The sequence below is a fragment of the Oncorhynchus tshawytscha genome, linkage group LG16 (genome assembly GCF_018296145.1).
Source record: "Oncorhynchus tshawytscha isolate Ot180627B linkage group LG16, Otsh_v2.0, whole genome shotgun sequence".
NCBI classification, from domain to species: Eukaryota; Metazoa; Chordata; class Actinopteri; order Salmoniformes; family Salmonidae; genus Oncorhynchus; species Oncorhynchus tshawytscha.
The window spans coordinates 88,269,051-88,294,722 of NC_056444.1; the positions used below are offsets into that span (position 1 = coordinate 88,269,051).

Below are 25,672 nucleotides of genomic sequence, written 5' to 3' on the forward strand. Positions count from 1 at the left end.
AGAGAGAAGCCGCTGTTTTGTTCCCCAATTCCAGTGAGGATGTTGGATATTGTGTCATTCTGCTTTGTTATTTTGTCCATCCTGTGACGGACTGAGGTTGTCGTTTTGTGGTCATTTCCTACTGTGTGTGTTTTTCAGAACAGAGTTCAGACGGTATATAACAGAGAGGTTCTAGAAAAGGATGTGGAACTGCTAACTCAGCGGACCTCAAACCCGGATCTGAAATCAGCCTCCTCGTGTGTGTGTGTGTGTGTGTACACGCATTGCATTGCATTTATGCATTTGTAGCGCAACACATTAGATATGAATATTGTTTGCAGGTGTGCTCATTATTTAAACAGGTGTCCTTCTTGGACCTCAGCTCACCTGTCCACCTTTAATACAGAGGAATGGTGATACTGAAACTCATGGTGAGAGAGTAGGCTCCGCCTCTCCATTACACCCACCTAAACTGATGGTGAGAAATTTTACATAATGATAGTGACTAGTGAAGAGTCAGAGAGAGAGAGAGAGAGAGAGAGAGAGAGAGAGAGAGAGAGAGGGAGGGAAGAGAGAGAGGGAAGAGAGAGAGAGACAGAGAGAGTATATAAAGGACTGGAGGAGCTTTCACCTGCCCACTCGTTCTGTCTCTCTTCCTCCATCACACCTCTCTCTCTGAAGGATATTACTGCATCAATCTGTCAAACAAACAACTTAAAGGACTCAAACAGGTAGAGATGTCCCTCCATCTCTCATTGAGAGTTTTAATTTTGCTGGCTTTCATTTGATGCACTTTTGCACTGTTAACCTGCTGTTAACCTGCTGTCCACCTGCTGTTAACCTGCTGTTAACCTGCTGTTCTCCTGCTGTTAACCTGCTGTTAACCTGCTGTCCACCTGCTGTCAACCTGCTGTTAACCTGCTGTCCACCTGCTGTTAACCTGCTGTTAACCTGCTGTTCTCCTGCTGTTCTCCTGCTGTTAACCTGCTGTTAACCTGCTGTTAACCTGCTGTTAACCTGCTATCCACCTGCTGTTAACCTGCTGTCCACCTGCTGTCCCCCTGCTGTTAACCTGCTGTCCACCTGCTGTTAACCTGCTGTCCACCTGCTGTTAACCTGCTGTTAACCTGCTATCCACCTGCTGTTAACCTGCTGTCCACCTGCTGTCCCCCTGCTGTCCACCTGCTGTTAACCTGCTGTCCACCTGCTGTCCACCTGCTGTTAACCTGCTGTTAACCTGCTATCCACCTGCTGTCCACCTGCTGTCCACCTGCTGTCAACCTGCTGTCCACCTGCTGTTAACCTGCTGTTAGCCTGCTATCCACCTGCTGTCCACCTGCTGTCCACCTGCTGTTAACCTGCTGTTAACCTGCTGTCAACCTGCTGTTAACCTGCTGTCCACCTGCTGTCCACCTGCTGTCCACCTGCTGTTAACCTGCTGTCCACCTGCTGTTAACCTGCTGTTAACCTGCTGTCCACCTGCTGTTACCCTGCTGTTACCCTGCTGTTAACCTGCTATCCACCTGCTGTTAACCTGCTGTTACCCTGCTGTCCACCTGCTGTTAACCTGCTATCCACCTGCTGTTAACCTGCTGTTAACCTGCTGTCCACCTGCTGTCCACCTGCTGTTAACCTGCTGTCCACCTGCTGTTAACCTGCTGTCCACCTGCTGTTAACCTGCTGTCCACCTGCTGTTAACCTGCTGTCCACCTGCTGTTCTCCTGCTGTTCTCCTGCTGTTCTCCTGCTGTTAACCTGCTGTTAACCTGCTGTCCACCTGCTGTCCACCTGCTGTTAACCTGCTGTCCACCTGCTGTCCACCTGCTGTTAACCTGCTGTCCACCTGCTGTTCTCCTGCTGTTAACCTGCTGTCCACCTGCTGTCCACCTGCTGTTAACCTGCTGTTCTCCTGCTGTTAACCTGCTGTTAACCTGCTGTCCACCTGCTGTCCACCTGCTGTCCACCTGCTGTCCACCTGCTGTTCTCCTGCTGTTAACCTGCTGTCCACCTGCTGTCCACCTGCTGTTCTCCTGCTGTTAACCTGCTGTTCTCCTGCTGTTAACCTGCTGTTCTCCTGCTGTTCTCCTGCTGTTAACCTGCTGTTCTCCTGCTGTTCTCCTGCTGTTAACCTGCTGTCCACCTGCTGTTCTCCTGCTGTTCTCCTGCTGTTAACCTGCTGTCCACCTGCTGTCCACCTGCTGTTCTCCTGCTGTTAACCTGCTGTTCTCCTGCTGTTAACCTGCTGTTCTCCTGCTGTTCTCCTGCTGTTAACCTGCTGTCCACCTGCTGTCCACCTGCTGTTCTCCTGCTGTTAACCTGCTGTTCTCCTGCTGTTAACCTGCTGTTCTCCTGCTGTTAACCTGCTGTCCACCTGCTGTCCACCTGCTGTCCACCTGCTGTCCACCTGCTGTTCTCCTGCTGTTAACCTGCTGTTAACCTGCTACAATGTGAAGTGATATTAATGTTATGTTGATATTTGAATGTCAAACTAAACCATATTATATTTTGTAATTACTCTTTTTGAGTATTTCTGACAAAGGTTTTATTGTGTATCATGTTGAGCAGTTTGTTTCGGTTTTTGGAGTTACATAATTACATAATTACATAATTCTCAAATTGAACTACTGCATGTTCCACTTTCAGTTACTGAACAGTCTCACGTGTGACATGATGTCTGTGCTGTGTCTTTCTCCTGGTATTCTGGTATTTAAAGAATGTGTTTAATGATTTTCAGATAGTGTGTGTCGACATGCTGGTATCCTGGTATTTAAAGGTTGTGTTTAATGATTTTCAGATAGTGTGTGTCGACATGCTGGCTACTCTGGAGACGGTAAGAGAGGGTTTATTTTATACCTCAACAGACTGTGTTTTCTACCGTAAAAAGGGTCAGGGTGGTCTGTTTCTGTGTGTGTGGAAGCTGTGAATCCTTCTTTCACCCTTCTGCCAAAGTCCCAGACAGACTGACGGACTCATAACATCATGTGGTTGACTCCCAGACAGACTGACCGGACTCATAACATCATGTGGTTGATTCCCAGACAGACTGACCGGACTCATAACATCATGTGGTTGATTCCCAGACAGACTGACCGGACTCATAACATCATGTGGTTGACTCCCAGACAGACTGACCGGACTCATAACATCATGTGGTTGATTCCCAGACAGACTGACCGGACTCATAACTTCATGTGGTTGACTCCCAGACAGACTGACACTCATAACATCATGTGGTTGATTCCCAGACAGACTGACCGGACTCATAACATCATGTGGTTGATTCCCAGACAGACTGACCGGACTCATAACATCATGTGGTTGATTCCCAGACAGACTGACGGACTCATAACTTCATTTGGTTGACTCCCAGACAGACTGAACTCATAACATCATGTGGTTGATTCCCAGACAGACTGACCGGACTCATAACATCATGTGGTTGACTCCCAGACTGACTGACCGGACTCATAACATCATGTGGTTGATTCCCAGACAGACTGACCGGACTCATAACTTCATTTGGTTGATTCCCAGACAGACTGACGGACTCATAACTTCATTTGGTTGACTCCCAGACTGACTGACGGACTCATAACATCATGTGGTTGACTCCCAGACTGACTGACGGACTCATAACTTCATTTGGTTGACTCCCAGACTGACTGACGGACTCATAACATCATGTGGTTGACTCCCAGACTGACTGACGGACTCATAACTTCATTTGGTTGACTCCCAGACTGACTCACTCATAACATCATGTGGTTGACTCCCAGACAGACTGACCGGACTCATAACATCATTTGGTTGACTCCCAGACTGACTGACATCATGTGGTTGATTCCCAGACAGACTGACCGGACTCATAACATCATTTGGTTGACTCATGACTGACCGGACTCATAACATCATGTGGTTGACTCCCAGACAGACTGACCGGACTCATAACATCATGTGACCGGTCATAACATCATGTGGTTGATTCCCAGACAGACTGACCGGACTCATAACATCATGTGGTTGATTCCCAGACAGACTGACGGACTCATAACATCATGTGGTTGACTCCCAGACTGACTGACACTCATAACATCATTTGGTTGACTGACTGACTGACGGACTCATAACATCATGTGGTTGATTCCCAGACAGACTGACGGACTCATAACATCATGTGGTTGACTCCCAGACTGACTGACCGGACTCATAACATCATGTGGTTGACTCCCAGACTGACTGACCTCATAACATCATTTGGTTGACTCCCAGACTGACTGACCGGACTCATAACATCATGTGGTTGATTCCCAGACAGACTGACTCCCAGACTGACTGACGGACTCATAACATCATGTGGTTGACTCCCAGACAGACTCATAACATCATTTGGTTGACTCCCAGACAGACTCACTCATAACATCATGTGGTTGACTCCCAGACAGACTGACGGACTCATAACATCATGTGGTTGATCACTGACTGACCGGACTCATAACATCATGTGGTTGACTCCCAGACTGACTGACCGGACTCATAACATCATGTGGTTGATTCCCAGACTGACTGACGGACTCATAACATCATTTGGTTGACTCCCAGACAGACTGACCGGACTCATAACATCATGTGGTTGACTCCCAGACACACAATCAATGTACTGTAGCTATGCAGCTAGAATATTTCAAAATAAGTATTTATTTTCTGTGTCTTTATATTGATGTTGCTGTGAGAGTGACCAACACTTGCATATATTTGCTAGTCAAAGCAGACAGTGGGGTTAAAGGTGTGTGTGTGTGTGTGTGTGTGTGTGTGTGTGTGTGTGTGTGTGTGTGTAGTCAAAGTAGCGAGCAGGCTGTTGTGCGTCTTCAGAACAACAACAAACTGCCAGTTATTAATTACAGTACTCTACTAACAGATTCTGGTCCGTACACAACTATTAAATATATACTACTGTGTATTACTATACAGTAACTACAGATCAGTACTAACAGATTCTGGTCCGTACACAACTATTAAATATATACTACTGTGTATTACTATACAGTAACTACAGATCAGTACTAACAGAACTTTTACAAGAGAGACCAGGTCCTGCGTTTATAAAGTGTCTCAAAGTAGGAATTATCTGATATTGGAAAGGTGTCTCAAAGTAGGAGTTATCTGATATTGGAAAGGTGTCTCAAAGTAGGAGTTATCTGATATTGGAAAGGTGTCTCAAAGTAGGAGTTATCTGATATTGGAAAGGTGTCTTGTCAGTTATAGAATTCAAAAACCAGACAGTGATGTGAGGAAATATCACATGCAGACGTGATCCCCTTCCGATGTGATCCCCTTTCACACGGGATCCCCCTTTCACACGGGATCCCCCTTTCACACGGGATCCCCCTTTCACACGGGATCCCCCTTTCACACGGGATCCCCCTTTCACACCAGATCCCCCTTTCACACCAGATCCCCCTTTCACACCAGATACCCCTTTCACACGGGATCCCCCTTTCACACGGGATCCCACTTCCGATGTGATCCCCCTTTCACATGGGATCCCCCTTCACACGGGATCCCCCTTCCGATGTGATCCCCCTTTCACACGGGATCCCCCTTTCACACGGGATCCCCCTTTCACACAGGATCCCCCTTCCGATGTGATCCCCGTTCAGATGTGATCCCAGTTCAGATGTGATCCCAGTTCAGGTGTGATCCCCGTTCAGATGTGATCCCCGTTCTGATGTGATCCCCGTTCTGATGTGATCCCCGTTCTGATGTGATCCCCGTTCAGATGTGATCCCAGTTCAGATGTGATCCCAGTTCAGATGTGATCCCAGTTCAGATGTGATCCCAGTTCAGATGTGATCCCCGTTCAGATGTGATCCCAGTTCAGATGTGATCCCAGTTCAGATGTGATCCCCGTTCAGATGTGATCCCAGTTCAGATGTGATCCCAGTTCAGATGTGATCACCCTTCTTCATTTTTGTGGGATTCCAGATGTCATTAGAATATGTTGATGGCAGTGATTTGTTACATTCATTGTTACAGTCCATGTTATAGTCCATGTTATAGTCCTTGCTACAGTCATTGTTATAGTCATTGCTACAGTCCATATGTGACAGTCCCAGTCATTGCTACAGTCATTGTTATAGTCATTGCTACAGTCCATGTGGCAGTCCCAGTCCTTGCTACAGTCATTGTTATAGTCATTGCTACAGTCCATGTGACAGTCCCAGTCCTTGCTACAGTCATTGTTATAGTCATTGCTACAGTCCATGTGGCAGTCCCAGTCCTTGCTACAGTCATTGTTATAGTCATTGCTACAGTCCATGTGACAGTCCCAGTCTTTGCTACAGTCATTGTTATAGTCATTGCTACAGTCCATGTGACAGTCCCAGTCCTTGCTACAGTCATTGTTATAGTCATTGCTACAGTCCATGTGACAGTTCCTGTCCTTGCTACAGTAATTGTTATAGTCATTGCTACAGTCCATGTGACAGTCCCAGTCCTTGCTACAGTCATTGTTATAGTCATTGCTACAGTCCATGTGACAGTCCTTGCTACAGTCATTGTTATAGTCATTGCTACAGTCCATGTGACAGTCCTTGCTACAGTCATTGTTATAGTCATTGCTACAGTCCATGTGACAGTCCTTGCTACAGTCATTGTTGTAGTCATTGCTACAGTCCATGTGACAGTCCTTGCTACAGTCATTGTTATAGTCATTGCTACAGTCCATGTGACAGTCCTTGCTACAGTCATTGTTATAGTCATTGCTACGGTCCATGTGACAGTCCTTGTTACAGTCCCAGTCCTTGTTACAGTCCCAGTCCTTGCTACAGTCATTGTTATAGTCATTTCTACAGTCCATGTGACAGTCCTTGTTACAGTCCCAGTCCTTGTTACAGTCCCAGTCCTTGTTACAGTCCCAGTCCTTGCTACAGTCATTGTTATAGTCATTGCTACAGTCCATGTGACAGTCCTTGTTACAGTCCCAGTCCTTGTTACAGTCCCAGTCCTTGTTACAGTCCCAGTCCTTGTTACAGTCCCAGTCCTTGTTACAGTCCCAGTCCTTGTTACAGTCCCAGACCTCGTTACAGTCCCAGTCCTTGTTACAGTCCCAGTCCTTGTTACAGTCCCAGTCCTTGTTACAGTCCCAGTCCTTGTTACAGTCCCAGTCCTTGTTACAAAGTTATATTCTAGTGATTTTGTGCTTAGTATGTTTGAGCTTGAAGGTGTTTATATACACTCAGTTTATAACATATTAGGGTTAGGGTGAGGGTGAGGGTTAGGGTGAGGGTGAGAAACATTAGGACATGGACTGACCAGGTGAATCCAGGTGAGGGTTAGGGTAAGGGTGAGGGTGAGGGTGAGGGTTAGGGTGAGGGTGAGGGTTAGGGTGAGAAACATTAGGACATGGACTGACCAGGTGAATCCAGGTGAGGGTGAGGGTGAGGGTTAGGGTGAGGGTTAGGGTGAGGGTGAGGGTTAGGGTGAGAAACATTAGGACATGGACTGACCAGGTGAATCCAGGTGAGGGTTAGGGTGAGGGTTAGGGGGTGAGGGTTAGGGTGAGGGTTAGGGTGAGAAACATTAGGACATGGACTGACCAGGTGAATCCAGGTGAGGGTGAGGGTGAGGGTTAGGGTGAGAAACATTAGGACATGGACTGACCAGGTGAATCCAGGTGAGGGTTAGGGTGAGGGTGAGGGTGAGAAACATTAGGACATGGACTGACCAGGTGAATCCAGGTGGGGGTTGGGGTTAGGGTTAGGGTGAGGGTTAGGGTGAGGGTGAAGGTTAGGGTGAGGGTGAGGGTGAGGGTTAGGGTGAGGGTTAGGGTGAAGGTTAGGGTGAGGGTTAGGGTTAGGGTGAGGGTGAGGGTGAGGGTTAGGGTGAGGGTTAGGGTGAGGGTTAGGGTTAGGGTGAGGATGAGGCTGAGAGTTAGGGTGAGGGTGAGGGTTAGGGTGAGGGTGAGGGTGAAGGTTAGGGTGAGGGTGAGGGTTAGGGTGAGAAACATTAGGACATGGACTGACCAGGTGAATCCAGGTGGGGGTTAGGGTTAGGGTGAGGGTTAGGGTGAGGGTGAGGGTGAAGGTTAGGGTGAGGGTGAAGGTTAGGGTGAAGGTTAGGGTGAGGGTGAAGGTTAGGGTGAAGGTTAGGGTGAAGGTTAGGGTTAGGGTGAGGGTGAGGGTTAGGATGAGGGTTAGGGTGAGGGTGAGGGTGAGGGTGAAGGTTAGGGTGAAGGTTAGGGTGAGGGTTAGGGTTAGGGTGAGGATGAGGCTGAGAGTTAGGGTGAGGGTTAGGGTGAGGGTGAAGGTTAGGGTGAGGGTGAGGGTTAGGGTGAGGGTTAGGGTGAGTGTGAGGATTTGGGTGAGGGTTAGGGTGAGGGTTAGGGTTAGAGGGTTAGGGAGGGTGGGTGAGGGTGAGGGTTAGGGTGAGGGTGAGTGAGGGTGAGGGTTAGGGTGAGGGTTAGGGTGAGGGAGGGTGAGGGTTAGGGAGGGTGAGGGTTAGGGAGAGTGAGGGTGAGGGTTAAGGTTAGGGTGAGGGTTAGGGTGAGGATGAGGGTTAGGGTGAGGGTTAGGGTTAGAAACATTAGGACATGGACTGACCAGGTGAATCCAGGTGAGGGTGAGGGTTAGGGTGAGGGTGAGGGTTAGGGTGAGGGTTAGGGTTAGAGGGTTAGGGAGGGTGAGTGAGGGTGAGGGTTAGGGTGAGGGTGAGTGAGGGTGAGGGTTAGGGTGAGGGTTAGGGTGAGGGAGGGTGAGGGTTAGGGAGGGTGAGGGTTAGGGAGAGTGAGGGTTAAGGTTAGGGTGAGGGTTAGGGTGAGGATGAGGGTTAGGGTGAGGGTTAGGGTTAGAAACATTAGGACATGGACTGACCAGGTGAATCCAGGTGAGGGTTAGGGTGAGGGTTAGGGTGAGGGTGAGGGTGAGGGTTAGGGGTTAGGGTTAGAAATATTAGGACATCGACTGACCAGGTGAATCCACGTGAGGGTCAGGGTGAGGGTGAGGGTTAGGGTAAAGGTTAGGGTGAAGGTTAGGGTGAGAAACATTAGGACATGGAGTGACCAGGTGAATCCAGGTGACGGTGAGGGTTAGGGTGAGGGTGAGGGTTAGGGTTAGAAACATTAGGACATGGACTGACCAGGTGAATCCAGGTGAGGGTTAGGGTGAGGGTTAGGGTGAGGGTGAGGGTTAGGGGTTAGGGTTAGAAATATTAGGACATCGACTGACCAGGTGAATCCAGGTGAGGGTCAGGGTGAGGGTGAGGGTTAGGGTAAAGGTTAGGGTGAAGGTTAGGGTGAGAAACATTAGGACATGGAGTGACCAGGTGAATCCAGGTGACGGTGAGGGTTAGGGTGAGGGTGAGGGTTAGGGTTAGAAACATTAGGACATGGACTGACCAGGTGAATCCAGGTGAGGGTTACGGTGAGGGTGAGGGTTAGGGTGAGGGTGAGGATTAGGGTGAGGGTTAGGGTGAGGGTTAGGGTGAAGGTGAGAGTGAGGGTGAGGGTTAGGGTTAGGGAGGGTGAGGGTTAGGGTTAGGGTTAGGGAGAGTGAGGGGGAGGGTTAGGGTGAGGGAGAGTGAGGGTTAGGGTGAGAGTTAGGGTGAGGGTTAGGGTTAGAAACATTAGGACATGGACTGACCAGGTGAATCCAGGTTAGGGTTAGGGTGAGCGTTAGGGTGAGGGTGAGGATGAGAGGGTTAGGGTTAGGGTTAGAGGGTGAGGGTTAGGGTTAGAAACATTAGGACATGGACTGACCAGGTGAATCCAGGTTAGGGTTAGGGTGAGCGTTAGGGTGAGGGTGAGGATGAGAGGGTTAGGGTTAGGGATAGAGGGTGAGGGTTAGGGTGAGGGTGAGAAACATTAGGACATCGACTGACCAGGTGAATCCAGGTGAGGGTTAGGGTTAGGGTGAGGGTGAGAAACATTAGGACATCGACTGACCAGGTGAATCCAGGTGAGGGTTAGGGTTAGGGTGAGGGTGAGAAACATTAGGACATCGACTGACCAGGTGAATCCAGGTGAGGGTTAGGGTGAGGGTGAGAAACATTAGGACATCGACTGACCAGGTGAATCCAGGTGAAAGCTTTCATCCCTTATTGATGTCACTTATTAAATCCACTTCGATCAGTGTAGATGAAGGGGAGGAGACAGGCTGAAGAAGGATTATTAAGAATTGAGAGAATTGAGACATGGATTGTGTATGTGTGCCATTCAGAGGGTGAATGGGAAAGACTAAATATTTCAGTTCCTTTGAATGGGGTACGGTACTAGGTGCCCAGGGGCACTGGTTTCAGTCTGTCAAGAACTGCAGCTCTGGTGGGTTTGGTGGGTCACACTCAACAGTTTCATGTATGTACCTAGAATGTTACACCACCCAAAGGACATCCAGCCAACTTGACACAACTGTGGGAAGCATTGGAGTCACCTTGAATGCTTTCAACACCTTGTAGAGTCCATGACCCGACGAATTGAAGCTGTTCTGAGGGCAAAAGGGGGTGCAACTCAATATTATATATATATAGACAGTACATATACACTGACCGTGCTGTCTCCTCCAGATGGGTTATATCCCAGGCTGGCCCGGTCCTGCCCAGACCCCGGTAGAGGTGGACCTGGACGTCATAGAGGAATATCTACAGGAACACTCCCTGGACGTCCGACACACACCTCCTACGCCTCCTGCCACGCCCGCTCAGCAAACACACACACACTCACACCAACACCAGGAGACCAGCGTCATAGGTGAGCGTGTGTGTGTTTATTGATTGATTGAGTGGTCGATTGATTTAATTGATCGACTGATTGATTTATACATTTGTTTATTCTCTTATTGATTGATTAATAAACTGATTGCCTGATTGATTGGTTGATTGGTTGACTACCTGATTGCCTGATTGATTGGTTGTTTGGTTGATTACCTGATTGCCTGATTGATTGGTTGATTACCTGATTACCTGATTGCCTGATTGATTCATTTGTTGACGTATTGATGTATTGTCTCTTCAGAGAACAGCTGGTCTGGTCAGTATGCCTACCAGTGGCATTATGACTATAGTTCTCCTAATAAGGAATATGAAAAACAGGCTCCGCCCACAGAATGGCCTCGTCTTCATGGCAACCACTGGGTGAGTACAATGAACACACCCTCTCACACAACATGCATACTGTAGGGGCCGTAATGCAGAAGTCTTCACAATATTATTATTTATGTATATTTGCACATTTGTATAATTTTAATATTTAGGCCATTCCACAATAGACATTTGTTTAATGTTAATATTTAGGCCATTCCACTATAGATATTTGTATAGGAAAAGCCCCTGTTCGTTCTCTCCATTAGTTTAGCATGTGTGACATCATATGCCTGACATTATTGCTATGCTCATTAGGCAAGAAGAAGTGGATGGACTGTTCAGTTCATTTCCTTTGTAAACTGTTGATTGCTATAAAAAGGTCAAAGGGAGAAGGTTTTAAATGGTTTTATTGGTGTCAGATTCACTGCTTTTAACACTGACTCCTGTGGTGACTACTGAGATGGCTGCTCTACTACACAATACAACAGGGCTACTACACATTTACTACACACCTACAACACTCAACAGGGCTACTACACATTTACTACACACCTACAACACTCAACAGGGCTACTACATGTTTACTACACACCTACAACACTCAACATGACTACTACACGTTTACTACACACCTACAACACTCAACATGACTACTACACACAGACAACCCTCAACATGACTACTACACACATACAACCCTCAACATGACTACTACACACATACAACCCTCAACATGACTACTACACGTTTACTACACACATACTAGACAGTACTACACATTAATAAGGAAAGAGATTGAATGTAATAATGTAAGTCAGACTGATATTTAAACTGTCTGACTGAGGGGATGTGTGTTTCAGGAGCACAGCACCTATTCCAGTGAGACAACTCCCTGCAGTGAGTCTGACTCCTCCAGCTCCCTCTGTCTAGACTACCCTCCATCCTCTCCCTCCGACGCTCTCTCCTGCCCCCCTGCTGAGAGGAGAGGCAGGAAGACGAGCGAAATACTGCCCCTCACATCACACTCAGGTAACAACACTACACACACCAACAGCACTACACACACCCACACCACTACACACACACCACTACACACACCCACCCACACCACACCACTACACACCCACACCACTACATACACCCACAACACTACACCACTACACACCACACCACTACACACACACACACCCACACCGCGACAAACACCCACACCGCGACAAACACCCACACCACTACACACACCCACACCACTACACACACCCACACCACTACATACACCAACAGCACTACAAACACCCACACCACTACACACACTAACACCACTACACACCCACACCACTACACACACTATCATCACTACACACACCCACACCCACACCACTACATACACCAACAGCACTACAAACACCCACACCACTACATACACCCACAGCACTACCCACACCCACACCACTAAACACACCCACACCACTACCCACACCAACAGCACTACCCACACCAACAGCACTACCCACACCCACACCACTACACAATACCACACCACTACACACTACCACAAACACACACCCACACACTATCACACCACTACACACTATCACACCACAACACATTATCACACCACTACACGCTATCACACCACTACACGCTATCACACCGGCAAACACCTACCCACACCACTTCACACTACCACACACACCCACACCACTACACACTACACACTACCACACCACTACACACACCCACACCACTACACACACCCACACCACAACATGCTATCACACCACTACACGCTATCACACCACTTCACACTACCACACCACTACACACACCCACACCACTACACACACCCACACCACACCACTACACACACACACCCACACCACACACCCACACCACTACACACACCCACACCACTACACACCCACACCACTACACACCCACACCACTCCACACACCACTATACACACCCACACCACTGTACACAATACCACACCATTACACACGACCACAACACTACACACTACCACACCACTACACATACCCACATCACTACACACTACATACACCCACACCACTACACACTACCACTACACACTACCACACCACACCACTACACACACCCATACAACACCACTACACACTACATACACACACCACTACATACACCCATACCACTACACACTACCACACCACTACACACACCCACACCAATACATACTACCATAGCACTACATACACCCACACGACTACACACACCCACACCACTACACACTACCACACCACTACACACTACCACTACATACACACCCATACCACTACAACACCCCTACACACTACCACTACATACACACATACCACTACACTACCACACTGCAATACACACTACCACACCACCACACCACTACACACACCCACACCAATACACACTACCACACCATTACACACTACCACACCACTACACAATACCACACCACTACACACACCCACACCAATGCACACTACCACACCATTACACACTACCACACCACTACACACTACCACACCAATGCACACTACCACACCACTACACACACCCACACCAATACACACTACCACACCACTACACACTACCACACCACTACACAATACCACACCACTACACACTACCACACCACTACACACACCCACACCAATACACACTACCACACCACTACACACTACCACACCACTACACAATACCACACCACTACACACACCCACACCACCACACACTACCACACCACTACCACACCACTACACACTACCACACAACTACACACTACCTCACCACTACACACTTCCACACCACTACACACACCACTACACACTACCTCACCACTACCACACCACACACCCACACCAGTACACACTACCACACGATTACACACTACCACACCACTACCACGCCACTACAGACTACCACAGCACTACACAGACAAACACCTACCAACACCACTACACCACAAACACACACCCACACCCCTACACACTATCACACCACTACACACTACCACACAACGACACACTACCACACCGCTACACACACCACTACACACTACCACTACACACACACCCACACCACTACACACACCCACACCACCACCACACCACTACACACACCCACACCACTACACACACCACTACACACACCAGTACACAGTACCACACCACTACACACTGGCAAACACCTACCCACACCACTACACACACCCACAACACTATACACTACCACACCACTACACACTACCACACCACTACACACTGACAACCACTTACCCACACCACTACACACACCCACAACACTATACACTACCACACCACTACACACTGACAAACACCCACATCACTACACACTACCACACTGACAAACACTTACCCACACCACTACACACTGACAAACACCTACCCACAACACTACACACCACCACATCACTACACACTACCACACCACTACATACACCCATACCACAACACACTACCACACCACTACAACCACCCACACCATTACACACCCACACCATTACACACCAACAAACACACACCCACACCACTACACATTATCACACCACTACACACTACCACACCACTACAACCACCCACACCATTACACACCCACACCATTACACACCAACAAACACCTACCCACACCACTACACCACAAACACACACCCACACCCCTACACACTATCACACCACTACACACAACTACACACTACCACACCGCTACACACACCACTACACACTACCACTACACACACACCCACACTACACACACCCACACCACTACACACACCCACACCACTACACACACCAGTACACAGTACCACACCACTACACACTGGCAAACACCTACCCACACCACTACACACACCCACAACACTATACACTACCACACCACTACACACTACCACACCACTACACACTGACAACCACTTACCCACATCACTACACACTACCACACCACTACATACACCCATACCACAACACACTACCACCACCCACACCATTACACACCAACAAACACACACCCACACCACAACCCACACTGACACCACAGCACACGCTGACACCACAGCACACGCTGACACCACAGCACACGCTGACACCACAGCACACGCTGACACCACAGCACACGCTGACACCACAGCACACGCTGACACCACCACATCACAGCCTTACCAGTGACCCCTGTCTCACTCTTCTATCAGACCCACGTCCCATCCAGCCACCCACACACACTACCACACTGACAAACACTTACACACACCAACCTTAATAATGAATAAACACTAATAAATAACAATATACTTACTTCCTGTATCCCACCTTTTGCCCCGACAGGAAAGAAGAAGGAGCGTCTGTTCCACTTTCTGTTTGAGATGCTACAGACCCCCTCCATGCGGAGCTGCATCTGGTGGGTACAGTCCTGCTCCGGCACCTTCCAGTTCTCCTCCCAGAACAAGGAACGTCTGGCCCAGCTGTGGGGCCGAAGGAAGGGAAATCGCAAGACCATGACATACCAGAAGATGGCTCGAGCACTCAGAAACTACAGCAGAACAGGAGAGATCTGTAAGGTGAAGAGGAAGCTCACGTACCAGTTTAGTGAGGGAACACTGAGGGGGCTGCAGGGAGCGTGTTAGGGAGAGTGAGAAGGAGGAACATATGCTAGCACAGTTACCTGGCAGGGCACAAAGATAAATACTGAGTATTTGTAAGATGAGGAAGTAGAAGAGGAGGAGGAGCAGGGGGAGGAGGAAGAGGAGGAGAAGCAGGAGGAGGAAGAGGAGGAGAAGGAAGAGTATGAAGAGGGGGAGGAGGAGGAAGAAGAGCAGGAGCAGGAAGAGGAGGGTGAGGAGCAACATCACCCTAACCCCTAACTCTTCTGTCTTCAACAGGTAGACACCATGTAGAAGCTAGGAAAAGGGTCTTCGACATGTAGAAGCTAGGTAAAGGGCCTTCAACATGTAGAAGCTAGGGAAAGGGCCTTCAACATGTAGAAGCTAGGGAAAGGGCCTTCAACATGTAGAAGCTATGGAAAGGGCCTTCAACATGTAGAAGCTAGGAAAAGGGCCTTCAACATGTAGAAACTATGGAAAGGGCCTTCAACATGTAGAAGCTATGGAAAGGGCCTTCAAAATGTAGACACCATGTAGAAGCTAGTGAAAGGGCCTTCAACATGTAGAAGCTAGGGAAAGGGCCTTCAACATGTAGAAGCTAGGTAAAGGGCCTTCAACATGTAGAAGCTAGGGAAAGGGCCTTCAACATGTAGAAGCTAGGGAAAGGGCCTTCAACATGTAGAAGCTAGGTAAAAGGGCCTTCAACATGTAGAAGCTAGGAAAAGGGCCTTCAACATGTAGAAACTATGGAAAGGGCCTTCAACATGTAGAAGCTATGGAAAGGGCCTTCAAAATGTAGACACCATGTAGAAGCTAGTGAAAGGGCCTTCAACATGTAGAAGCTAGGGAAAGGGCCTTCAACATGTAGAAGCTAGGGAAAGGGCCTTCAACATGTAGAAGCTAGGGAAAGGGCCTTCAACATGTAGAAGCTAGGGAAAGGGCCTTCAACATGTAGAAGCTAGGGAAAGGGCCTTCAACATGTAGAAGTTAGGTAAAGGGCCTTCAACATGTAGAAGCTAGGGAAGGGGCCTTCAACATGTAGAAGCTAGGAAAAGGGCCTTCAACATGTAGAAGCTAGGAAAAGGGCCTTCAACATGTAGAAACTATGGAAAGGGCCTTCAACATGTAGAAGCTAGGGAAAGGGCCTTCAAAATGTAGAAGCTATGGAAAGGGCCTTCAAAATGTAGACACCATGTAGAAGCTAGGGAAAGGGCCTTCAACATGTAGAAGCTAGGGAAAGGGCCTTCAACATGTAGAAGCTAGGGAAAGGGCCTTCAACGTGTAGAAACTAGGTAAAGGGCCTTCAACATGTAGAAACTAGGGAAAGGGCCTTCAACATGTAGAAGCTAGGGAAAGGGCCTTCAACATGTAGAAGCTAGGGAAAGGGCCTTCAACATGTAGAAGCTAGGGAAAGGGCCTTCAACATGTAGAAGCTAGGGAAAGGGCCTTCAACATGTAGAAGCTAGGGAAAGGGCCTTCAACATGTAGAAGCTAGGGAAAGGGCCTTCAACATGTAGAAACTAGGGAAAGGGCCTTCAACATGTAGAAGCTAGGGAAAGGGCCTTCAACATGTAGAAGCTAGGGAAAGGGCCTTCAACATGTAGAAGCTAGGGAAAGGGCCTTCAACATGTTGAAGCTAGGGAAGGGCCTTCAACATGTAGAAACTAGGGAAAGGGCCTTCAACATGTAGAAGCTAGGGAAAGGGCCTTCAACATGTAGAAGCTAGGGAAAGGGCCTTCAACATGTAGAAGCTAGGGAAAGGGCCTTCAACATGTAGAAGCTAGGGAAAGGGCCTTCAACATGTAGAAGCTAGGGAAAGGGCCTTCAACATGTAGAAGCTAGGGAAAGGGCCTTCAACATGTAGAAACTAGGGAAAGGGCCTTCAACATGTAGAAGCTAGGGAAAGGGCCTTCAACATGTAGAAGCTAGGAAAAGGGCCTTCAACATGTTGAAGCAAGGGAAAGAGCCTTCAACATGTTGAAGCTAGGGAAATGGTATTCAGGGGCTACAGAAGGGACAAGCCTTTGAACATTGACTTTGAACATTATTTGTAAATCTGAGGATTGTCATTAAATGAAAACTACTTCATAAGTAGAGTTTGAATGAATCTCAAACGGCACTGATTATTTTGTACACCTAATGAAGAAAATGTTGGAGCGGATGATATTTTTATACACTTTCTTTTTGTTTTAAATGTAGTCTTTAATCGTGTGTGTTGATAAACCGGTTTAGAGAAGATCCATGTGTTTGGAAATGACGTTTTATACCATTGGTCTTTTGTCCTATGATTTTAATCAAATGTCTGGTATCTGCCTTCATACTGTGATGGTGTTGGCCCAGCGTCGTCCGGGTTTGACCGGTCTAGGCCGTCATTGTAAATAAGAATTTGTTCTTAACTGACTTGCCTAGTTAAATAAAGGTTACATTAAAAAAACAAATGCTGGAGAGAGAAGTGATTCATATACACACTGCACATAGATATACCCCCACACAGTTCCCACGGGCTGTATGCAAAGCAACCAGGCAGACCAACAGTCTGGCTAATGAATAACAGCACCAGAGTAACTCAACACCACCAAAACACCACTGGGCTCTGCCGAGGGGAGGACGGCTCATAATAATGTCTGGAACAGAGTCAATGGAATGGAATCAACCACATGAACACCACCTGTTTGTGTTTTGATACCATTCCATGGACTCCGTTCCATCCATTATGATGAGCCGCCCTCCCCTCACCAGCCTCCACTGTTACATACACACACCTACTCACTCACAAATAGGGGAGAAAGAGAAGGTTGTTGTTAGATTAGATACGCTTGCGCTCTTGTTCAGTGTTATCAATAATATAATTTTATATCTGTAAGTCTTCATGCAAATGAAGGAAGTAACCAGGCTACACAGTGAACGGATTATGTTATATTTAAATAGCTTTCAACTTGACTCTCATATTCAAACGCTCACCACACATACAATTCCAGTAGGAGCCACAGCGGGGCGCTATTTCCACACCCACTCTTTGCGTTTTATGGCGCCGCCTTGTGTACTAAGCCGGTAATACCGTAGATCCCAGTATGAGAGAAGGATGGTATGATGATATGAACATCTGGATACAGCTCAATGTCAAAGTGGAATTATGTAAAAACAAAAAAAACAAAAAAAACAAAAAAATTACTGATGTAGTTTTTTTGTAAATGGTCAAAACATCAGTAGCCAAAACATCATTATAAAGCACCAAGTGTGCTTGATAAAAAGTGAAAACCAGCATAAAAAGCAATAATGGCATTATAGTGAATAGGTGTCAATATGACAGCAGTCAAAAATAGTCCATTTATATGTTGGATAGCATGCCGAATTAGTCTGATTCTTTGTCATCAAAACTGAGGTAACCCATGATCTCTCTGAAGTGATCCTGTGATGTGGTTTCTCTAAAGAAGAGTAACCCATACATGTCTGAGCAGAAAGTCTCCTTAGACACTCGCTCTCCACCGAATGCTCCACAGACTTACAGGATTGAAATGAACGTTTCCAGCTCATCAACAGACAGATCCCAGGCAGTGTCTCCTGGGTCCCTGTGTGTCCCAGTACAGTCCCTGATCCCAGGCAGTGTCTCCTGGGTCCCTGTGTGTCCCAGTACAGTCCCTGATCCCAGGCAGTGTCTCCTGGGTCCCTGTGTGTCCCAGTACAGTCCCTGATCCCAGGCAGTGTCTCCTGGGTCCCTGTGTGTCCCAGTACAGTCCCTGATCCCAGGCAGTGTCTCCTGGGTCCCTGTGTGTCTCAGTCCCAGTACAGTCCCTGATCCCAGGCAGTGTCTCCTGGGTCCCTGTGTGTCCCAGTACAGTCCCTGATCCCAGGCAGTGTCTCCTGGGTCCCTGTGTGTCCCAATACAGTCCCTGATCCCAGGCAGTGTCTCCTGGGTCCCTGTGTGTCCCAGTACAGTCCCTGATCCCAGGCAGTGTCTCCTGGGTCCCTGTGTGTCCCAGTACAGTCCCTGATCCCAGGCAGTGTCTCCTGGGTCCCTGTGTGTCCCAGTCCCAGTACAGTCCCTGATCCCAGGCAGTGTCTCCTGGGTCCCTGTGTGTCCCAGTACAGTCCCTGATCCCAGGCAGTGTCTCCTGGGTCCCTGTGTGTCCCAGTACAGTCCCTGATCCCAGGCAGTGTCTCCTGGGTCCCTGTGTGTCCCAGTACAGTCCCTGATCCCAGGCAGTGTCTCCTGGGTCCCTGTGTGTCCCAGTACAGTCCCTGATCCCAGGCAGTGTCTCCTGGGTCCCTGTGTGTCTCAGTCCCAGTACAGTCCCTGATCCCAGGCAGTGTCTCCTGGGTCCCTGTGTGTCCCAGTACAGTCCCTGATCCCAGGCAGTGTCTCCTGGGTCCCTGTGTGTCCCAATACAGTCCCTGATCCCAGGCAGTGTCTCCTGGGTCCCTGTGTGTCCCAGTACAGTCCCTGATCCCAGGCAGTGTCTCCTGGGTCCCTGTGTGTCCCAGTACAGTCCCTGATCCCAGGCAGTGTCTCCTGGGTCCCTAGGTTTCCCAGTACAGTCCCTGATCCCAGACAGTGTCTCCTGGCTCCCTGTGTGTCTCAGTCCCAGTACAGTCCCTGATCCCAGGCAGTGTCTCCTGGGTCCCTGTGTGTCTCAGCCCCAGTACAGTCCCTGATCCCAGGCAGTGTCTCCTGGCTCCCTGTGTGTCTCAGCCCCAGTACAGTCCCTGATCCCAGGCAGTGTCTCCTGGCTCCCTGTGTGTCTCAGTCCCAGTACAGTCCCTGATCCCAGGCAGTGTCTCCTGGGTCCCTGTGTGTCTCAGTCCCAGTACAGTCCTTGATCCCAGGCAGTGTCTCCTGGCTCCCTGTGTGTCTCAGTCCCTGATCCCAGGCAGTGTCTCTTGGCTCCCTGTGTGTCCCAGTACAGTCCCAGATCCCAGGCAGTGTCTCCTGGCTCCCTGTGTGTCTCAGCCCCTGATCCCAGGCAGTGTATCCTGGCTCCCTGTGTGTCCCAGTACAGTCCCAGATCCCAGGCAGTGTCTCCTGGCTCCCTGTGTGTCTCAGTCCCTGATCCCAGGCAGTGTCTCCTGGCTCCCTGTGTGTCCCAGTACAGTCCCAGATCCCAGGCAGTGTCTCCTGGCTCCCTGTGTGTCTCAGCCCCTGATCCCAGGCAGTGTCTCCTGGGTCCCTGTGTGTCCCAGTACAGTCCCTGATCCCAGGCAGTGTCTCCTGGGTCCCTGTGTGTCCCAGTACAGTCCCTGATCCCAGGCAGTGTCTCCTGGGTCCCTAGGTGTCCCAGTACAGTCTCTGATCCCAGACAGTGTCTCCTGGCTCCCTGTGTGTCTCAGTCCCAGTACAGTCCCTGATCCCAGGCAGTGTCTCCTGGGTCCCTGTGTGTCTCAGCCCCAGTACAGTCCCTGATCCCAGGCAGTGTCTCCTGGCTCCCTGTGTGTCTCAGCCCCAGTACAGTCCCCGATCCCAGGCAGTGTCTCCTGGCTCCCTGTGTGTCTCAGTCCCAGTACAGTCCCTGATCCCAGGCAGTGTCTCCTGGGTCCCTGTGTGTCTCAGTCCCAGTACAGTCCTTGATCCCAGGCAGTGTCTCCTGGCTCCCTGTGTGTCTCAGTCCCTGATCCCAGGCAGTGTCTCTTGGCTCCCTGTGTGTCCCAGTACAGTCCCAGATCCCAGGCAGTGTCTCCTGGCTCCCTGTGTGTCTCAGCCCCTGATCCCAGGCAGTGTATCCTGGCTCCCTGTGTGTTCCAGTACAGTCCCAGATCCCAGGCAGTGTCTCCTGGCTCCCTGTGTGTCTCAGTCCCTGATCCCAGGCAGTGTCTCCTGGCTCCCTGTATGTCCCAGTACAGTCCCAGATCCCAGGCAGTGTCTCCTGGCTCCCTGTGTGTCTCAGCCCCAGTACAGTCATTGAAATGCTGTAGCATGACCATGTCACATAAACAATGAAAGCTGGTGAGTGTTGCTGATGTAGATGTTTTCTTCAGTGATGCCACTTGTGCTGAGAGTCTGCCGATAGCAACGTCGCCGACTTGTTCTGTCTGCCCATAGCAACGTCTCCGACTTGTTCTGTCTGCCCATAACAACGTCGCCGACTTGTTCTGTCTGCCCATAACAACGTCGCCGACTTGTTCTGTCTGCCCATAGCAACGTCTCCGACTTGTTCTGTCAGCCCATAATAATGTCTCCAACTTGTTCTGTCTGCCCATAGCAACGTCTCCGACTTGTTCTGTCTGCCCATAACAACGTCGCCGACTTGTTCTGTCTGCCCATAACAACGTCGCCGACTTGTTCTGTCTGCCCATAGCAACGTCTCCGACTTGTTCTGTCTGCCCATAACAACGTCGCCGACTTGTTCTGTCTGCCCATAGCAAGGTCTCCGACTTGTTCTGTCAGCCCATAGCAACATCACCGACTTGTTCTGTCAGCCCATAGCAACATCACCGACTTGTTCTGTCAGCCCATAGCAACATCACCGACTTGTTCTGTCTGCCCATAATAATGTCTCCAACTTGTTCTGTCAGCCCATAGAAACGTCTCAGACTTGGTCTGTCTGCCCATAGCAACGTCTCAGACTTGTTCTGTCTGCCCATAGCAACGTCTCAGACTTGTTCTGTCTGCCCATAGCAACGTCTCAGACTTGTTCTGTCTGCCCATAGCAACGTCTCAGACTTGTTCTGTCTGCCCATAGCAACGTCTCAGACTTGTTCTGTCTGCCCATAGCAACGTCTCAGACTTGTTCTGTCTGCCCATAGCAACGTCTCAGACTTGTTCTGTCAGCCCATAGCAACGTCTCAGACTTGTTCTGTCTGCCCATAGCAACGTCTCAGACTTGTTCTGTCTGCCCATAGCAACGTCAACAACTTGTTTTTTATTTCTTCACTACAATGTAGAAAATAGTGAGAAAATAAATAAAATCCCTTTAATGAGTAGATGTGTCCAAACTTTGACTGGTACTGTATGTGAAATGTATGACCAAAGGGGTTTGACGTTAAACTAAGTACAGGGCTTTCATCAACGTTCGTGTTTCTGTAGGTTGGGGGCTTTCATCAAGGTGTTTCTATAGGTTGGGGGCTTTCATCAAGGTTAGTGTTTCTGTAGGTTGGGGGCTTTCATCAAGGTGTTTCTATAGGTTGGGGGCTTTCATCAAGGTTTGTGTTTCTGTAGGTTGGGGGCTTTCATCAAGGTGTTTCTATAGGTTGGGGGCTTTCATCAAGGTGTTTCTGTAGGTTGGGGGCTTTCATCAAGGTTAGTGTTTCTGTGTGTTGGGGGCTTTCATCAAGGTGTTTCTGTAGGTTGGGGGCTTTCATCAAGGTTAGTGTTTCTGTAGGTTGGGGGCTTTCATGTAGGTTAGTGTTTCTATAGGTTGGGGGGGCTTTCATCAAGGTTAGTGTTTCTGTAGGTTGGGGGCTTTCATCAACGTTAGTGTTTCTGTAGGTTGGGGGCTTTCATCAAGGTGTTTCTATAGGTTGGGGGATTTCATCAAGGTTAGTGTTTCTGTAGGTTGGGGGCTTTCATCAAGGTGTTTCTATAGGTTGGGGGCTTTCATCAAGGTTAGTGTTTCTATAGGTTGTGGGCTTTCATCAAGGTGTTTCTGTGGGTTGGTGGCTTTCATCAAGGTGTTTCTGTATGTTGGGGGCTTCCATCAAGGTGTTTCTGTTGGTTGGGGGCTTTCATCAAGGTCAGTGTTTCTGTAGGTTGGGGGCTTTCTTCAAGGTGTTTCTATAGGTTGGGGGCTTTCATCAAAGTTAGTGTTTCTGTAGGTTGGGGGCTTCCATCAAGGTGTTTCTGTAGGTTTGGGGTTTCATCAAGGTGTTTCTGTAGTTGGGGGCTTTCATCAAGGTTGGGGGCTTTCATCAAGGGGCTTTCATCAAGGTGTTTCTGTAGGTTGGGGGCTTTCATCAAGGTGTTTCTATAGGTTGGGGGGTTAGTATTTCTGTGTTTCATCAAGGTGTTTCTGTAGGTTGGGGGCTTTCATCAAGGTTAGTGTTTCTGTAGGTTGGGGGCTTTCATGTAGGTTAGTGTTTCTATAGGTTGGGGGCTTTCATCAAGGTTAGTGTTTCTATAGGTTGGGGGCTTTCATCAAGGTTAGTGTTTCTATAGGTTGGGGGCTTTCATCAAGGTTAGTGTTTCTATTGGTTGGGGGCTTTCATCAACGTCAGTGTTTCTATAGGTTGGGGTCTTTCATCAAGGTGTTTCTGTAGGTTGGGGGCTTTCATCAACGTTAGTGTTTCTATAGGTTGGGGGCTTTCATCAAGGTGTTTCTGTAGGTTGGGGGATTTCATCAAGTTTAGTGTTTCTGTAGGTTGGGGGCTTTCATCAAGGTTAGTTTTTCTACATGTTGGGGGCTTTCATCAAGGTTAGTGTTTCTGTAGGTTGGGGGCTTTCATCAAGGTTGGTGTTTCTATAGGTTGGGGGCTTTCATCAAGGTTAGTGTTTCTGTCGGTTGGGGGCTTTCATCAAGGTGTTTCTATAGGTTGGGGGCTTTCATCAAGGTTTGTGTTTCTGTAGGTTGGGGGCTTTCATCAAGGTGTTTCTATAGGTTGGGGGCTTTCATCAAGGTGTTTCTGTAGGTTGGGGGCTTTCATCAAGGTTAGTGTTTCTGTGTGTTGCGGGCTTTCATCAAGGTGTTTCTGTAGGTTGGGGGCTTTCATCAAGGTTAGTGTTTCTGTAGGTTGGGGGCTTTCATGTAGGTTAGTGTTTCTATAGGTTGGGGGCTTTCATCAAGGTTAGTGTTTCTGTAGGTTGGGGGCTTTCATCAACGTTAGTGTTTCTGTAGGTTGGGGGCTTTCATCAAGGTGTTTCTATAGGTTGGGGGATTTCATCAAGGTTAGTGTTTCTGTAGGTTGGGGGCTTTCATCAAGGTGTTTCTATAGGTTGGGGGCTTTCATCAAGGTTTGTGTTTCTGTAGGTTGGGGGCTTTCATCAAGGTGTTTCTGTAGGTTGGGGGCTTTCATCAAGGTGTTTCTATAGGTTGGGGGCTTTCATCAAGGTTAGTGTTTCTATAGGTTGTGGGCTTTCATCAAAGTGTTTCTGTATGTTGGGGGCTTTCATCAAGGTGTTTCTGTATGTTGGGGGCTTCCATCAAGGTTTTTCTGTTGGTTGGGGGCTTTCATCAAGGTCAGTGTTTCTGTAGGTTGGGGGCTTTCTTCAAGGTGTTTCTATAGGTTGGGGGCTTTCATCAAAGTTAGTGTTTCTGTAGGTTGGGGGCTTTCATCAAGGTTAGTGTTTCTATAGGTTGGGGGCTTCCATCAAGGTGTTTCTGTAGGTTTGGGGTTTCATCAAGGTGTTTCTGTAGGTTGGGGGCTTTCATCAAGGTGTTTCTGTAGGTTGGGGGCTTTCATCAACGTTAGTGTTTCGATAGGTTGGTGGCTTCCATCAAGGTGTTTCTGTAGGTTGGGGGCTTTCATCAAGGTGTTTCTATAGGTTGGGGGCTTTCATCAAGGTGTTTCTGTAGGTTGGGGGCTTTCATCAAGGTTAGTGTTTCTGTGTGTTGGGGGCTTTCATCAAGGTGTTTCTGTAGGTTGGGGGCTTTCATCAAGGTTAGTGTTTCTGTAGGTTGGGGGCTTTCATGTAGGTTAGTGTTTCTATAGGTTGGGGGCTTTCATCAAGGTTAGTGTTTCTATAGGTTGGGGGCTTTCATCAAGGTTAGTGTTTCTGTCGGTTGGGGGCTTTCATCAAGGTTAGTGTTTCTGTAGGTTGGGGGCTTTCATCAAGGTTAGTGTTTCTGTAGGTTGGGGGCTTTCATCAAGGTTAGTTTTTCTATAGGTTGGGGGCTTTCATCAAGGTTAGTGTTTCTGTAGGTTGGGGGCTTTCATCTAGGTGTTTCTGTAGGTTTGTGGGTTTCATCAAGGTGTTTCTATAGGTTGGGGGCTTTCATCAAGGTTAGTGTTTCTGTAGGTTTGGGGGCTTTCATCAAGGTTAGTGTTTCTGTAGGTTGGGGGCTTTCATCAAGGTTAGTTTTTCTATAGGTCGGGGGCTTTCATCAACGTCAGTGTTTCTGTAGG

The 25,672-nt window shown here is 48.6% G+C and overlaps 1 protein-coding gene across 2 annotated transcripts; it reads left to right on the forward strand.

Moving 5' to 3' along the window:
• Positions 1-597: 597 nt before the first annotated feature.
• Positions 598-17,591, forward strand: LOC112240843 (transcription factor PU.1). 2 transcript variants are annotated; one of them, XR_006079180.1, is made up of 7 exons: positions 598-710; positions 2,773-2,808; positions 10,533-10,716; positions 10,981-11,099; positions 11,909-12,077; positions 15,408-16,284; positions 16,888-17,591. XR_006079180.1 is itself a non-coding variant. In XM_024409078.2 (6 exons), exons 2-6 carry the CDS (start codon positions 2,788-2,790, stop codon positions 15,704-15,706), a joined length of 792 nt encoding a protein of 263 aa, XP_024264846.2. In that variant the 5' UTR covers positions 598-710; positions 2,773-2,787; the 3' UTR covers positions 15,707-17,591. The 2 variants fall into 2 exon arrangements, 1 of the variants encoding a protein (XP_024264846.2); XM_024409078.2 differs by having other exon boundaries at positions 15,408-17,591.
• The last annotated feature ends 8,081 nt before the right edge of the window (positions 17,592-25,672 follow it).

Coding starts and splice junctions, on each gene's coding strand:
- LOC112240843 (XM_024409078.2), top strand. CDS start 2,788: ATGCTGGCTACTCTGGAGACG. Junction 11,100..11,908: donor GTCTTCATGGCAACCACTGG/GTGAGTACAATG, acceptor TGTGTGTTTCAG/GAGCACAGCACCTATTCCAG. Junction 12,078..15,407: donor GCCCCTCACATCACACTCAG/GTAACAACACTA, acceptor TTGCCCCGACAG/GAAAGAAGAAGGAGCGTCTG.